The 16,828-nt window shown below is 38.2% G+C and overlaps 1 protein-coding gene, 2 long non-coding RNA genes and 1 other non-coding gene across 5 annotated transcripts in view; 1 reads left to right on the forward strand and 3 right to left on the reverse strand.

The window, feature by feature from the left end:
• The window catches only part of PRSS12 (serine protease 12), a 77,191-nt gene extending 61,700 nt beyond the window's left edge, over positions 1-15,491 (forward strand). For both annotated transcript variants that reach the window (XM_045469044.1, XM_045469036.1), the window contains 2 exons: positions 11,725-12,005; positions 13,307-15,491. In XM_045469044.1, coding sequence (XP_045325000.1) covers positions 11,725-12,005; positions 13,307-13,614 — 589 coding nt within the window. In that variant the 3' untranslated portion in view covers positions 13,615-15,491. The remainder of the gene's footprint in view (positions 1-11,724; positions 12,006-13,306) is intronic.
• LOC123593377 lies at positions 7,516-9,330 on the reverse strand. Its single transcript, XR_006710293.1, has 2 exons — positions 7,880-9,330; positions 7,516-7,643 (listed from the first exon to the last, which is right to left on the reverse strand). It is a non-coding gene; the product is annotated as an uncharacterized LOC123593377 (long non-coding RNA).
• A 115-nt stretch (positions 15,492-15,606) lies between the features above and the next one.
• Positions 15,607-16,749, reverse strand: LOC123593360. Its single transcript, XR_006710283.1, has 3 exons — positions 16,357-16,749; positions 16,063-16,107; positions 15,607-15,855 (listed from the first exon to the last, which is right to left on the reverse strand). It is a non-coding gene; the product is annotated as an uncharacterized LOC123593360 (long non-coding RNA).
• On the reverse strand, positions 16,176-16,306 carry LOC123596633. Its single transcript, XR_006711789.1, has one exon. It is a non-coding gene; the product is annotated as a small nucleolar RNA SNORA24 (small nucleolar RNA).
• Positions 16,750-16,828: the final 79 nt, after the last annotated feature.

The raw sequence follows: 16,828 nt of genomic DNA on the forward strand, positions 1-16,828 counted from the left end.
TCCACTTCCCTGATTAGCGTCTGCCTCTTTCATGAATTTCTTTGTTCATATTCTTTGCTTATCTTTCTATTGGATTGTCTTTTTGTAATTGATTTAAAAAATTTGTTCTGTGTACAGAGTCTTTGTTGTTATGTGTTACAAATACCTTTTCTCAGTCTGGGGTTATGTCCTGTCCACTTGTTTAAAATCGTTTTCTTATGAAGATATTTTAATATCTTCATTTAATATGTTTAATATGTGTCAATTTTTTAAGTTTGATAAAATTTTTTATATTTATTTAAAATATCCTTTCCTAGGGGCACCTGGGTGGCTCAGTCGTTTAACTGTCTGACTTTGGCTGAGGTCATGATCTCACAGTTTGTGAGTTCGAGCCCCCCCGTCAGGCTCTGTGCTGACAGCTCGGAGCTTGGAGCCTGGAGCCTGCTTCAGATTCTGTGTCTCCTTCTCTTTCTGTCCCTCCCCCACTTGTGTTCTGTCTCTATCAAAAAGAAATATTAAAAAAAAATTTAAAATATCCTTTCCTAGCCCCACATGATGAAGATTTTATCTTACTTCTTCACTAAGAAAATGTATAATTTTGTTCATGTTTAGGTTTTTAATCTGTTTACTGTTTATTTTTTGTATACATAGTATGAGAAAGGAGCCTCATTTTATACTTTCATGGATAGTTAGTTTACCAGCACTTTGTATTGAACATTACATTCTTTTTAAAAAAAAATTTAAATATTTTTTTGTATCTAATGATGGAGCTTTATTTTTTCTTTTCTTCTTTTTTTTAAGTTAAATCTTAGTTATGAACATTACATTCTTTACCCAAAGATTTATGTCAATTATCTTGTATGCTCAATTCTCATATATCTTTGTTTCTAGGATCTCTATTCATTTCCTCTTATCTATTTTGGTAAATATTTATGAAGTAATCTTCCATTTGTAAAGTATGCAGAAGACACATATCTATATTTTACATAGCCTTTGTCATTTCTGGGATAATAATTGAGTTTGAGAGTTCACCTATATATCAGTGGGTTTAATACATTCATGTGTTACATCAACGGCACACACAATAAAGATTATATTCATTCATTGACTTAACAAAAATTTAATACTCCCAGGAATATGCTATAGGATATAGTGGAGAGAAGACAGATAAGGATCATTGCTATGATAAGAATTTTCAGTGTAGCTATAGGAACCCAGAAGAGGGAGATATTGATATTGCTGATAAAATAGTATAAAAAAAAAATTCAGGGCACAATTTTTAAAGTGTGGTCTTTCCACCACAATATTAGATACATTTAGCTTGTTAAAAATTCAGATTCCTGGGCCCCTCCTCCAGATCTACTGAATCTTTAGAGCCAAGCCTCAGGAGTTGGCATTTTTATCAAGCATCTCTGATGATCCTTCTCAACACTAAAGGTTAAGACCCACTTGCCTAGTGGATAAAACAGAATATGATCTGGATATGTTTGAAGAATGATGATGAGGAAGACTGTAATAGAGCTCGTAGGATACTTATCCATGTCCTATTCAACATATTAATCACAAAACTAAAAAAGGACACTGATGGTAAATTAATTATATTTTTGGATGCCAGAAGATTGGGAGAGACACATATTGGAAGATAGGATACATGATGGGAAAAGATCTTGATAGTTTGATCCTAACAAGCAGTGCAGAATAAGAAGGAAGTAAAATGCTGACTTTAGTTCCAGGAAATGTGGCTTAAATGTAGCACACGTGAAAATGACCACATGGGTTTTAGAGTCCTGCAGCCTTAATACAAGTCAGTGATGTAATGCAGTTGCTCACAAAGTTTATCAGTTTTGAGCAGCACTGAAAGAATATTGTCAAGGCAAAGCAGTGATGAGCCTAGCTATTCTTACTATGCTCAAGCTATTGTCAGAGACAAAAGCACTGTCACTATCAAACAGAGAGAACTTGGCTCAGTTCTGGGGGCCACATCATGAAAAAATGACATGGTACACCAGGGAAGGCAAACAGACAGGGGAGATTGTGTGGAATCAGATTAGATTTGTTACCTGTTGCTTCAGATACTTCAGATGTTAATGGGAGAAAATATAATTTTCATTTTAACCAAAGAGTTGTTTATTTTTTATTTACTTAATACTAGGACAATTCAAAGATGGAATGGGCTGTATGTGGGAGGAAGACTAAGTTCTGTTATGAAGTGTGTCCAAGCACAAGAGGTTGTATTCATGGATTGATAGAGACTGGAGCTGGGTAACCATCTAATGTTGAGAGAATAGTGGTGAAAGAAGCAGGAGACATATTTGAACGATGGGAGTTATTAGTTAAGATAGTGATCTGGAGTTTTGGTAGTGGACTTACAGTAGAGAAGCAGGAAAGACCCAGGGGTGCCTGGGTGGCTTAGTCAGTTAAATGTCCAACTCTTTATTTTATCTCATGTCACAATCTCATGTTTCATGAGATTGAGCCCCACATTGGGCTCTGCACTGACAGAGAAGAGCCTGCTTGGGATTCTCTTTCTCTCTCTCTCTCTGTCTGACCCTCCCCTCACTCTCACACACTCTCTCTCAAAAATAAATAAGTAAACTTTAAAGAGAGAGAGGGAGAGAAGCAGGAAAGGTCTGAAATGCCGGAATAGTGAATTTTTGTTTCATTCACTAGGTGATGGGAAACCACTAAAGGTTTTGAGCCTTGAAATGTGATCTAAGAGGGGTTTTAAGACGAGTCATTGGGAGATATATAGGATTGATCTGAAGATGTAAAGCAAAATTATTAATCCAGGAGTCTGTGAATGAACTTCCAATTAGATGAAAAATCTTGCACACATGCTACTGGAGGGACTCCAATTGGTCCGTGTTACCAAGTGATTAAGACTCACTATGGTAGGAACTGGAGGGGGACTATTGTAATAGAGATAGAAGATGGAAAAGAAAAGGAGGGAGAGAAGGTAGAGTCATGGTGACAAAAGTCAGTAGAACTTGGTACCGTGTAACAAGAGACTTGGATCTGGCCATTGAGACCAAGGTCACAGTTCTCCAATTTTAACTATTCACTTTTGTGAAAACTATTTTGCCTCTTGGAGCCTCAGTTTTCCCACTCATGAAATGAAGGCAATAATATTCCACAGTGAAGAACAAATGACCCGTTAAATGTCTGAAAGTATTTTATAAAATGTGAAATTCAAAACAAATGTTGGTTGTTATATGTTAGGGTTCCAAAAAGAGAATCAAAGATTATTATTTTCAACAGTAGAAAATTCTGGGTGATTTTATTCCACTAACCACTGGAGAAGAATAAGGTAGGAAACTACAAGGAACCTGGAGAAGCCTGTCTTAGGGTTTAGAGGTTAGGCAAAATAATTCAGTAGGTTCAGTTTAGATTATCCTGTTTTCTAAATGCTTCGTCTTTTAAGTCTCTGCTAAAAGTTATAGACTTCAGGGTTCAAGGCTTAAAGTATTAAGTAGGGAAATTACCCAAAAATTCCACCTGAGTTGAACACTTTGATCTGACTTTTGGAAGGTCTTTTTCGTTTTTTCTTTTTCTTTCTCTCTTCTTCTTCTTTTTTTTGTTTTTTGTTTTTGTTTTTTTGCTACATGTTTGGGTTTGGGTTTGTTTGTGTACATGTCATTATTCCTCCTCTGGCCTCTCCTTCTAGATGATTGCTTAAAGTCAGAAATCATCTCCTTTCTGTTTATAAACCTAGTGTCTAATATATTACTTGGCACATAGGATATACTCCTAAATGGTTGTTGCATGATGAAAGTGAGGGCTTAGTTGCCAGATAGTGGATATATTTAAGAATGTTTGACTCTTTAGAGAATGGTGGTATTTTAAACCTGGATCAACAGATAATTCCTTCCATATGTCATTTCTGAATTTCTTCCCTTTATCTGCACAGAAGATAAAGACAGTTGATTAAAAAGCAGAGGAGCAGATTATGATATGCAGCATTTTGATGTATTTGAGATATAATGCAAGATTCTTTTAATGTGTGTAGGGAGAAAATTATTTTGCAAATGTGTTTTATATCCATCTGCCTTGGTCTGTAACCTTTACCAGATTTCATAGACTTCCTGTTTTGAAGTGCCTAAGGAGCTACAGCTCACATCTTTATTGCAGTAAGCTCATTAAAAGGCATAAGGACAGTTACTAGTGATTAGAATAAGCTCCAAATTTTGTTTCTTTTCTGGGTTCAAGGACTTTGGATTAAAACAACCCTCCTTTAATCATCAGAAACTCTTAAATTTGCAAAAACAGATTTCCTCTGGAATTGCAGAGACTGCAACGTAGAAGCAATATTGTCATGTTCTGAGAGGTTACCTTCCTTTTAGATCTCTTGGGAGTGTAATTTAAGGTCTACTGGTAGGGGAAATTTGTTTTTTTTTTAATGTTTATTTATTTTTGAGAGAGAGCAAGTGAGCGAGCAGGGGGCACAGAGAGAGAGGGAGACACAGAATCCAAAGCAGGCTCCAGGCTCTGAGCTGTCAGCACAGAGCCTGACGCAGGACTTAAACTCAAGAACTGTGAGATCATGAGCTGAGCTGAAGTCAGACGCTTAACCGACTGAACCACCCAGGCACCCTGGGTATATTTTGGAATGAGCTTTCACTCCTGTTTTTTATTTGTATCTCTACTGCTTTAACTAGTGGACTTCTGCATATTCCATAAAATGGGTTCTTGTTCATCAGGCCTTTTTTGGTGCCTAATTCTTGCAGTGATGATATAGGCCGGTGCTCTTGAACACCTATTTCTGAATAAGGCCTAGATTGCTGTTCCCATCTGTGTTATTTTATACTATGGGATGACAGCTCTTTATGTTAATTTGTTTTGCCTTTGTAGTCATTCTTTTATATAATCCTCATATCTGAACAATCTAAGAATGATGGCCCGGGGAGGTTGAGATCACAATGCAGTTACTTCAGATCCACTATGCTGTTACCTTCATTTTATATAGTCTCTTTGCATGATAAGGATACTTTATTGTAAGGACGACAGTTCTAGTAATCAAATTCTAATTCGTTTGTAACTTTCACATGTTGTGATATGTTCTAAACACTTATTTTAATGCCAGCACAAAAACTGAGATAGTTGGTGAATCACCATTTAAAGGTCTTCTATCTCATTCTTCACATTTTTCCCTAGTGTTAATGCAATACAGACGTTGGAATGAATGCAATATCCTGTTGGCATTTTGAAGTGGAAACTTGGGATAAATCAAGTGGTTTTGGAGTTCCTATGATTCTTATATGATATAAATTGCTTGCCTTTGATACTCTAAATTATGAGTATCATGATATGACCCTCTCTCTATGGTGCTGCAGCAATATAAGTGAGAGAAAAATTCCTGAATATTACACTAATTCCTTTTAGTTGTTTGTTCTGGTAACAGACATCATATTGGAGGGAAGAATGTACCCAAATCAGGGACTCTCTTATTTCTGTGATTCTACTGCAAATTTGATTTGATCAAAAATATAGCTTTACCTGATTTTATCTTTCATTTTTTTCCTAGAAACACCATAGCAGCTGGAAATTGTTAAAGATTGTTGCTCTGAAAATGAGAAATGTCTAGGTCTTTGTAATTACAAAGATGAGGCACAGAGATAATGGAGTCACGTTTTTTTTTAAATTTTTTTTTTTTTTTCAATGTTTACACGTTTTAAAGACACAGAGTATCAGATGCTTAGCATATGCTTCATCATGACCTAGTATCTAGTAGAGTTCATTAAGAACATGCTCTTTGGTGGTATACCTAACACTGTCAATCATGCTAAAACCATTTCCTGAATACACACACACACACACACACACACACACACACACACACACATATATGACAGTGCAAGTTTCTACGGAGGCTTCTAAGCAACTGTAATCATTTATACAAGTAACTTTAGTCAATCACTTTTTTTATGTTTATTTGAGAGAGCGAGAGAACACGTGTGCACATGTATGTGTGTGCATGCATGCACACACACGCAGGGAAGGGGCAGAGAGAGGGAAAGAGAATCCCAAGCAAGCTCTATGCTGCCAGCACAGAGCTCGACCTGGGGCTTGATCTTATGAACCGTGAGATCACGAACTGAGCCAAAATCAAGAGTCAGATGCTTAACCGACAGCCACCGAGGTGCCCCAACTCTTCTATTTTTAATTCCAGTAATTTTTTGTTCTTTATTGTTCAGAATCTCAGAAAAATGAGGACATTGGATCTTACTAAGCCGCTGTGTTTCAGATCCTTTCTTGCTGAAGCCTGTCTGGTAATTTCATCCACTATTTATTTGAGGGGTAGTTGAAGGCATTTCAGCAAAGCAAACAACTGAATGGTGTGTCAGCCAAAACCTGAAATGTTTGGTTTAGAAGCATTTTTGAATACAATAAAGTTTGTCTAAGTAACAAAAGCTGGACTAGTTTTTATGTTAAAAAAAAAAAGTTTCCTTGATATGTTTTCTTGAGAAGCCTAGAACTACAGTAAATGTTTTCAAAATCTGCAGTCATATTGGGAACCTCAGCCAAAGTATTATCCCTGAAGTATAAGAGAGGTGACAGTAGAAGACAAATATTTGGTTAGCAAACTAATCCAGTCTTCTGTTGGATGCTCTTCAAATTCCAAGCATGTGATTATGTCTAAAAATAATTGGAGTGAAAGGAGCGTGGGAATCACTGCTTAGGTTTACTGGTCCATTTCCTTAAATCAGGACAAGTTTAAAAGTGTAGGTACCAATAAAGAGATTCATTTGACAAGAATAGTGTTTTTTTTTTTTCCCCCTTCTAGTCAGGTATATATATTATTTTTATTTTCAGTTTAATATCAACTCCTGATTGGTGAGCATACTAATTTTGGAGTAGATTTAAATCTACTGGCTGAAATCTGCTTGATTGGAGAACACAGAATATGTATGTAACGTGTATGAGTTTTGGGTTTTGATACCTTTATGTAATCTCTTACGATGCTCACTTCACTTGGAGAGATTCTAGACATGCAGGGGCAGGAGTTATCACTATGCCTTTAAGTCTTGGTTGTAGTGGTTCTCAAGCCTGACTGTGAATTGGAATCACCTATCGTTCTACATCAGCCCTATTAATTTAATATTTTCAGAGATTTGTGACCTAGACATTTATATATTAAAAAAAAATTCTTTTTTATGTTTATTTTTGAGAGAGAGAGAGAGAGAGTAGGTGAGGGGTAGAGAGAGAGGGAGACACAGAATCCTAAGCAGGCTCCAGCCTCTGAGCTGTCAGTACAGAGTCTGACACAGGCTCGAATCCACAAACTGAGATCATGACCTGAGCTGAAGTTGGACGCTTAACCGACTGAGCCACCCAGGACACCCTAGGCATTTATATTTTTAAAAGTGGTACAGGTGCTTCTAGTAAACAGCCAGCATTTAACAAGAACATTAGATATTTGGAGGATTTCAACAAGTGTAACAGAAACTTTAGTGATGGTGTTGTCATGAGAACTGGTGAGAAGCTGACTGATTTCAGTAAGTTAGGGATGACAGTATTATATATGTGCACGTGGATGCCTTTGAAAAGAAGTTATTTAACATACACTAAGACTTTTTTGTCTGTGCCAAGCACTTTGCTTAGTGCTGAAGATACGAAAGTGAGTATAGCATGGTCCTTACACTTAAGGAGCCTTTACCTGGGGAGACCTGACATCTTTTTTTTTTTTTTTTTTTTTTAACGTTTATTTATTTTTGAGACAGAGAGAGACAGAGCATGAATGGGGGAGGGTCAGAGAGAGGGAGACACAGAATCTGAAACAGGCTCCAGGCTCCGAGCTGTCAGCACAGAGCCCGACGCGGGGCTCGAACTCACGGACCGCGAGATCATGACCTGAGCCGAAGTCGGCCGCCCAACCAACTGAGCCACCCAGGCGCCCCGAGACCTGACATCTTAATTTGTCTTAGAAATTGTTATAAATGCTCTGACAGTGCTAGTGAGAGTGTCAGAGGCAGGATTGGTCAGTTTTCCGGCAGGGCAGCAAGAGCTTCCTAGGAGGTTCTGGACTTGAGACTTGAGTGATAAAATCAGTTGTCATGTTAAGATGGGAGTTGAGGGAATGATACTGCAAATAGTTCGAATAAAGGCAGGTGTGTGGGATACCTCTTCAAGCAGCTAAAATGACAAGGGCATGGAGACCAGGCTGAGGTCAGGTAGGCAAGAGCCATTCTTCAATGAATTTGTGTATCATTTAAAGAATTTGAACTTTATTGTGTAGATAGTGGAGAACTCTTGAAGGGTATATAGAAGAGTAGTTATATTGTCAGATAGAAACCTCACTCTGGCTGCAGTGTGAAGGAGGGACTGAAAAAGTTAAAACCTGAAGCACCAAGGCCATTGGACCAGACTATTGCAGTAGTCCAGGAATGAAGGGGCACATTAAGGCAAGACTGCACAAGACTTTAACACTTGGGTATTTTAAAACGAAATTTCCTTGTTGTAGAAATGTTGTTTCTTTGTTTACTCGCTGAAGACCCAATTTTCAGATAATGTAGAATACATTTATACAGTTAGTTTAGATACAAGGATCATTTTAGTGAAATGACACAGCTCTTTCAAAGAGTGGGAAATATTGTTGTAGTGACTTTTTTTTTTTCAGGTTGAACAGCACTGTAATTATGTGAAAGGATATAAAAAGTTCACGTATGAAGGGAATGTCTCATAATCCAAGCTTAAAATTTATAAACAATGTAATAAACAACGTAAGAGACTGTATTAAAGAGATATAATAAAATAGGATGCCTAGTTTATGCCAAACTATTTCTCTAGACCAGTACTGTCTAGCAGAAATACAATGTGAGCAACAAATGTGACTTTTTCTAGTAGCCACATTAAAAGATAAAAAAATCCAAACAGGTGGAATTAATTTTAATATTTTATTTAACTTGGTATATCAAAATAGCACTGCAAAATGTAATATAAAATCGGGATATTTAATGCTTATTATCTATAGAGACAGTATATTTAGTATTCTTTTTCATACCAAGTATTCAAAATCCAGTGCATATTTTATACTTTTAGCACATTTTACTTCAGACCAACCACATTTCAAGTACTCCAGTAGCCACATTGGGCTACTGGCTACTGCACTGGACAATGAAGCTCAAGAGAATTTCTTCAATTCCATTCTAAAGATAATATGGAAACATTTCAGTACCTCTTTCAAGGATGCATTCACAATTATTCTTTTTAGAAAGGCGTTAAATCACTTGAGGTTTTACCTTAAAACCTGAATACATTAATTAGTCATAGTGAATTTTAAAAAAAGTTTATTTTTGAGAGAGAGCAAGTGCGTGAGTGGGGGAGGGATGGAAAGAGGGGGGACAGAGGATCTGAAGCAGCCTCTGCACTGATAGCAGCAAGCCCGATGTAGGGCTTGAACTCACAAACCATGAGATCATGACCTGAGCTGAAGTTGGGTGCTTAACCAACTGAGCCACCCAGGGGCCCCTAGACAAACTGAATTTTTATAATATAGTATCAGTACCCAGAAAGTGGGAGTGAGAAGCAAATCTGATCTTTCTCCATGGCTATTACTTTTTACTGTTTTAAGATGTGAAATAATCCCAAACTTTACTTAAATTTTGAAGTGGAACCCACAAGAGGATCTTCTCTGGGAACAATATATAAGAAGCTTTCTGAATTTAAAAGGTCTGTGATGACTTATGGTTGGAAAAGGGGAATCAAGGAAGCACAGGAAATTATTAGTATTATAGATCAAGAATAGGTGGATGTATAAGCTAAATCATCTTTGTAGCACTGTTCAGTTTTTTGAGCTGACATAGTTAAGAAACTTACTCTATATATTGCAAGCCCCACTTAGGGGTGTTAGAGTGTTTGAACAACTTAGAACTTCCAGTAATTTTACAGGAGGAAATGGAAGGCTGTATTTAAATAGGCAGTCATTAGAAAACTCAAGTTTTCAATACAGACTTCTGTAAATTCACATTCAAGTACAGGTCTCATATCTAGTGTAAGACTTTCAAGTTTTCATAAAAAGAAAATTAAGGTGAGAGCTGTAAAATGTACGTATTTCTATCTCAACAGTCGGACGCTAGCACAAATCAGGTGCTAAGTTGATGAAACCATAGCTAGAGTTTGGCAGATAAAAGGAATGAGGGACTGAGTTTTTGCAAAGGAGTGATTGTGGAATCCAAGCCTGGTAAGAAGGGAAGTCATAGGCAAAGTGAGATTGAAATGAAAAAACTAGTGGGGTCAAAGGATTGAAGCGTAATGGGGTTGAAGAATGGTAGAGCTATAAAACTGTAAGGATAGGAGGTAGAAAGTAGGAGATGCTTTAAATCAAGACTTCAGAAATGTGTAGTATTTGGTGAATACAAGGTCTAAGTCTCATGACGGGAGCAGGTGGCTGAGATGGAGAATAGGCTCAATGCAAGTGAGGAAGTTAAGGAAGTAAATGGACATGGTATTGAAAGTTAAGCCTTGGTATTGAAAGTTAAGATGTTTTAAGTACTGGTAGGGGGTAAGTGAGCAAGGTGCTATATAATCTTAAGTGAGAAAGAGTTAGTAACCTGCAAGTGGGTTGGATCATATTGTGTCTGTAGTTCTCAACTGTGGCTAATTTGCACCATAGGGGACATATGGAGATGTCTGGAGACATTTTTGGTTGTCACAACTGGGGTGTGTGTTTATGTGTCTGGATGTGTGTATACCTTCACTACCTTGTGAAGAGAGGCCAGGGATGCTTCTAAACATCCTACAATGCGCATAACAGCCTCTCACAACAAAGATTTCTCTGGTTCCAAATGTGAAAACAGTGCTAAGGTTGAGAAACTCTGCTTTAGGGGGATGCACCAGAATCAAGGTATGTTGGTTGAAAAAACAGGCTGAGAACTATCAATCTAGTAAATATTTCTACTTTAACTGAATACTTTAAGGAAAAAAGACATACACATTAAAAATATCCATCCATTCATTCACTAAAAGACATATGCTGCATTCTCACCTAATGGGCATCACTATTATAGGTGTTTTAGAGTCATCAGTGAACATAAAGATCCCTGTGTCCTTAGTTACTTCTTGTTTAAGCAGGGGAGACAGGGGGCAAGAGACGTAATAAATTAATATGTTAGAAAGTGGTGTTAAAAAAGTGATTAAGGATATTGGGAGTGCTGGGGTATAGGAGGGCAAAAGGTGGGCTGCAGTCATCTCACTGAGGTGACATCTGGAGAAGGATTTAAGAGATGTGAGAATATAATAAATGTATGTTGCCCTGAAAATACAGTTTTGGTTTGCATTCAGTTTACAGGAAAGGGGAGTAAAGTAGGTATGTGTTAAGTGCTTTGACGGATACAAAGTTAGACCAGCCATGGTTTCTGCCCTCAGAGAGCTTTGTGATGAGCTACTATCATGGAAATGATAGAAAAATGAAGACAGCAAATAACAAGACAGTAATTTTGCCCTATTCTATCTGTTCCTGTTTTGATCCTTTTTCATGGTAGGGAGATAACAGGTTAATGTTTAGCTGTTATTTTCCACTCATGCTGCACATTTGCTCCTTCTCAGAAAACCAGGCCAGGAACCTGGATTAAACAGTGATATGAATGAAGTGGGTTTGGAGTACAGGACTGAGAGCACTGGGATCAGAGAAATGCAAAAAGTAAACTTACAGAAAGGGATAAGGAATAGGAGGAAAGGCCTACAGTAAGTTAACCTTCCTTGCTGACAGTTTAACAATCTCTAGCCTCTTACTAGCTCTCTGCCTCCCAGGTACGGTAACAGTACAAGGAGCTATGCTGTTCGGGTTGGGGATTATCATACTCTGGTGCCAGAAGAGTTTGAAGAAGAAATTGGAGTTCAGCAGATTGTGATTCATCGGGAATATCGACCTGACAGCAGTGACTACGACATTGCCCTGGTTAGATTAGAAGGACCAGAAGAGCAGTGTGTCAGATTTAGCAGCCATGTTTTGCCGGCCTGTTTGCCACTCCGGAGAGAGAGGCCACAGAAAACCGCCTCCAATTGTTACATAACAGGATGGGGAGACACGGGTAATGTAGATAATACAAATGACATCTGGGCACCTTTCTTGTGTCTGGGATTATCAGTACTTTGGGTGTACAATGGGTAGTAAAATCTTAAATGGGTTCAGGCTTAGTAGTTTGGAAATTCTGCCAAGCCTGTGATGCATGCATGCAATTTGGATTTGTATCCCAAGGGTACTATTGGTTATCATTCAGTTTAGTACAAATTGACAGAACTCAATCACCTTAGGGCTGGTAGAGAAACCTTCCTTACTTTCAGTTGCCCAGACTAGTAAGGAGACAGAAGAAATGATTTTAAGATCCTACTTCAACACTTGGGACTGGCCGGCTGAATGACAACTTCCCGTATTATTTTGCTATAGAATTTTATCAGTGTGTATCAGCTAGTGCTTGTTCAGAATGGTCCTTGAAACAACAGATGTGGGGCTCACCTGGATTGGGTACTTGATTCCCAAATGGCTACTGAGTAAGGAGAAAGGACAGGTTGACCCCTCTCCACTAAATATGATCAATACTGCTAATTATACTCTTGAAAAGAGCATCAAGTAAGTATATCTACAGGTGATAATTTCAGTGTTTTATTTACGGAGTATTTGTGTTCATCACACACTGCATTAAATCTGGGCTTTATGTTTGTATTATTTCACAGCTGAAAAAAGGTAGAATAGCTGTTGCAGATATAGAATACTGAAGAAAGCCCATACTGACCACTCCTTAGATAAACCACAAAGAAAACATTTGCTGAATGAAACAATAAAATCAGATCAGAGTAAATGCCTTTTCCGTACACTATGTGGAACCATGAGGCAAATCAAGTGTCTGAGAATACTTAAGTGTAGCCATTCTCAATTACTGCAGGAGGGAAGGTTCATTCACCTTCCTTTAGATACAAGTTAACAGAAATAATAATGTCAGTTTTACAGAATGTTCTATTATGAATTATTTCAATTGAGTACATAGGATGCAAGAAAAAAAGGTGGAATTTAGACCCAAGAAAGGACTATTGTAGAGGACATCATCAATTATACATATTAGCCACTTAACAGTTAATGTCTTGCCAGTGAGTACACCAACATCAAATGGTTAGTATACAGGAATGTTTTGCTTCTCAATTTTTTATCAGATGCCATATTTGGAGTTCTTGCCACTCAGGTCCTTCTATAGCATTTATAGTTACCACTCACTTAAACTACACTATGCCACAATAGGGTTTTATTTTCAATTAAATGTTCATTGGACTGTTAAGTGTAGTGCTTTTGTGTAAGATCTTTGGCTGGCATCTAACTCAGATTATTTGGTCTGACTAGGACGAGCCTATTCAAGAACTCTACAACAAGCAGCCATCCCCTTACTTCCCAAGAGGTTTTGTGAAGAACGTTACAAGGGTCGGTTTACAGGAAGGATGCTTTGCGCTGGAAATCTACATGAACACAAACGTGTTGACAGCTGCCAGGGAGACAGCGGAGGACCACTCATGTGTGTTCGGTCAGGAGAGAGTTGGGTTGTGTATGGGGTGACCTCCTGGGGGTATGGCTGTGGAGTCAAGGATTCACCTGGTGTCTATACCAAAGTCTCAGCCTTTGTACCTTGGATAAAAAGTGTCACCAAATTGTAAATCTTCACATGGAAGCTTCAAGAGAAAATACTGGAAAATGTTCAACATCTACATTAGCACTCAGCCAGAGATGCCAGCCAACGGAGATGAGAGCCATGTTCCTTCTTTTGTGTTGTGATTAAATCATGTGCACCGTTGCTGCTTGAGAATTTGTGATGTGAATATTCTGTTAGATACCTCAGTGTAGTACTAATTACCCTTAACTAGCATTGTGGCCCACCCAAAAACTACTCTGGAGTCTTTATTAGCATTCTCCAGAGATTACTGTGTATCAATAGTGCAGTAAGGCTGTTTTTACATTCATTTGGATTTAGAGCTTATAACTCAATACTGTTTATACTAGAGTCAAGGAGTGGCATTGTTTAATTAAGCTCAGATTTTCTTCAAAAGGCTAAGACATCTTCACACATTGAGTCTCTGTAGCCTTTAACAACTGAGGAAATCAATGGCCAAAAAAATGAAGGAATTCCATTATAAACCTGGACTAGGATCAGTGATCATACATTCCTGAATGAAGCCTTTGTACTATGCATTATGGCAACACATTCTGCTACCCAGAAAAATTTGGAAGAATTCCTGATGAATGCCTTCAAGTTGTTGGATGTACAACCTAATTTATCCACCTTATTTGTTAACATCCTCTAGCAATTACTTTCAGCTACTTCAAATTTACAACTTGATAAAATTTTTCCTTGGCATTATGTGGTTTGCTGGACCATGATTTAAGAGTGCCATCTATTGCAACTTTCTTGTAATGACTAAAATCTGTAGACTTCCACTATCCTGATAGTCCCAGCTAATAAAAATACTGTTAAAAATGCTTTCTCTGCTTAGTGAGAAAAAGCTCTAAAATAATTTAACTGTTTCAACCGCTTTAATTAACGCACCAGCTATAGGCTAGGCACTGCTTTAAGTGGCTATGGCCTTCAATGACCGTTTTAAAAAGGCTGGTAATGTTTTATAGTATCCCTAGCTTTCAAACAGGCCCAGAGGCCAAGGTGAGACCGTAGGATCCAAACTTCTGGAGCCCCAGTGCTGATCAGGTCATTTTCAGCCTCCACTGCTGAGTAAAGGCAAGTTTTCCCTCTGGCTATTCTCAACACAATTAAGGGACAATTAAGGGTGCTTTACTATGCACCCTTTCAGGACATTCTTGATTAGCAATGCAAAATCTTAGGCCAAACAAAAAAGGCTTGCCTCTCAAGCTACTTAATTAATCACAATGATTGCTAATATCAAGGGCCCTTCAGTGTTTTAAAGTTTTTGTAGATCCATCCAAGAAATAGATGCATAAAAACAGGTGAAAAAAATTAGTGTGAACTTTAGGATTAGATCATGTTAAGTAATCTTTTTCAATGGCTGTATTAATATGGAGGGGACTTCACCCCTTTCCCTACTGCATCTACTTGTACCCTTTTTGTAAATCCTCAGCTTTGTAAAAAACTGGTGCTAACGTAAAGGTGCTTTATAGTTTACGATTTTGCAGAACTGCAATGCTATGTCAGGCAGAATAACGTTAAACCTTTTGTAAAAGCTCAAGGTTTTGATAAAGGCAGAACTTTTCAAGCATTTACAACTAGTGATGATAGTGGTACAGACAGTGCACACTTGCACAAGGGCTGAGAAAACGTGCAATACAGGAGAGAAAATTTATCTTTACGTAAACTTCGCACAGGCCACCTTTATAACTAAAGTATAGTGCTGATGCAAGCAACATTTATACTGAAATTTTAATAGACTGGATCGGGAAACTACTTGGCTCATAAAATATGCCTTGATAATAGCTAACTTTTTTTTCTTGTTAAATGTTAAGTGTGACCTTTAAAAGACACAAGTGTTCAGTGCACATCTGTGTGAATAAAGTGCTTAGCTGCTCACCTTGTGTAGTAGCCTTAATCTTTTGTACGGTATAAAAATGACTGTTGTCCCTTAGGGGTAAGGTGGCTTCACGTGTAGTTCCCACCCAAATACTGTAGTGACTTAGAACACGACTTTTTCCAGATGAAATCAAGCATTTTATTTAATTTTAGCAAGCAAGCACTCACTTATTCTCTACTAAATGTCATACTTACGCCGAAGTAATATTCTGGCCTATACGGAGACCACCAACTTGATAGCTTACAGATTATTCACCACTCAATATGCAACATGTTGCGATTAAAAAAAAATCACGTTTGGCAGTGCACCACAAGATTCTAAATAAACAGGACTTCACCCATACATTTTGAATTTCTTGATTATCTGCAAGAGAAGAAAACCAGTTTTGTAAACTCTGTGTCCTAAATCACAGTGCTGAAATCTTAGCAACTTCAGTTACTTTATTTAGTTGGCTATTTATTACTCTTTCAAATTACAAAGTAGCAGCATATCGGGCCAATTCTGGCCTTCCCATTACTTAGCACTAAGGATTCTGGATTAACGACGAAATATGAATAAAAAGGAACATACCTTGTCATGTTTCCTGTCATCCATTGGAACGATTAGTTCAGCTTCCTAAAAACATTTAAGCAATAGTTAGATATGTGCCCAATAACCCGGCACCCTTCAGGTTTTCAAGTGATTAATGTTACTTGTGCAAGTCAGAATCTGATACCAATTAAATGGTGACAGCTTTGCCAATAAACAAGAATATGCTCTTCCATGGCTAGGAAGGGAGACTGCCACAGCTGACAGGTCCCAAAGATACATGGAGATTCACAATCCCAGAACTCCCAAGCAAGCACAACTACAGAGATTACTCACTTTCTGGTTCTAAATGTGGCGGGTATCAGGATTCGGTGTCACTATTCATTTAACAGTGGCGGAGTAGCTTCAAGATGGCCACTTGACACCGACAGCGGAATTCGCGACCTTTGCCGGTCATCAGGTGCACCGATCCTTTGTCGGAGGGCCCGTGACCCGTGCGCGCTCGACTTCTGACTCAGCGCCAGGGTTGCACGTGGCCGCCGCGTGACCAAAAGAATACCTCAGGTTTTCGAACCTAGAGGTTTCCAAAGCTGTCGTAGACCGATCACTACAAGATCCCTGAACCTCCTGCATCTTAACTAGGCCAAAAACTTCTGCCTCAATTATCACCATAGTGCGCAAAATACAACGTACCTCAACCTCGTAACCTAACCCCGGCGCTTCCCGGATGTAAAAGGCCGAGCACTTCAGCGCACGCTTTCTTATAGAGCGGCTGACGCTATTCCGGGGAAGTGCCGCGAGGGGCGGG

Source organism: Leopardus geoffroyi, chromosome B1 (genome assembly GCF_018350155.1).
Source record: "Leopardus geoffroyi isolate Oge1 chromosome B1, O.geoffroyi_Oge1_pat1.0, whole genome shotgun sequence".
In the NCBI taxonomy this organism is placed as follows: domain Eukaryota; kingdom Metazoa; phylum Chordata; class Mammalia; order Carnivora; family Felidae; genus Leopardus; species Leopardus geoffroyi.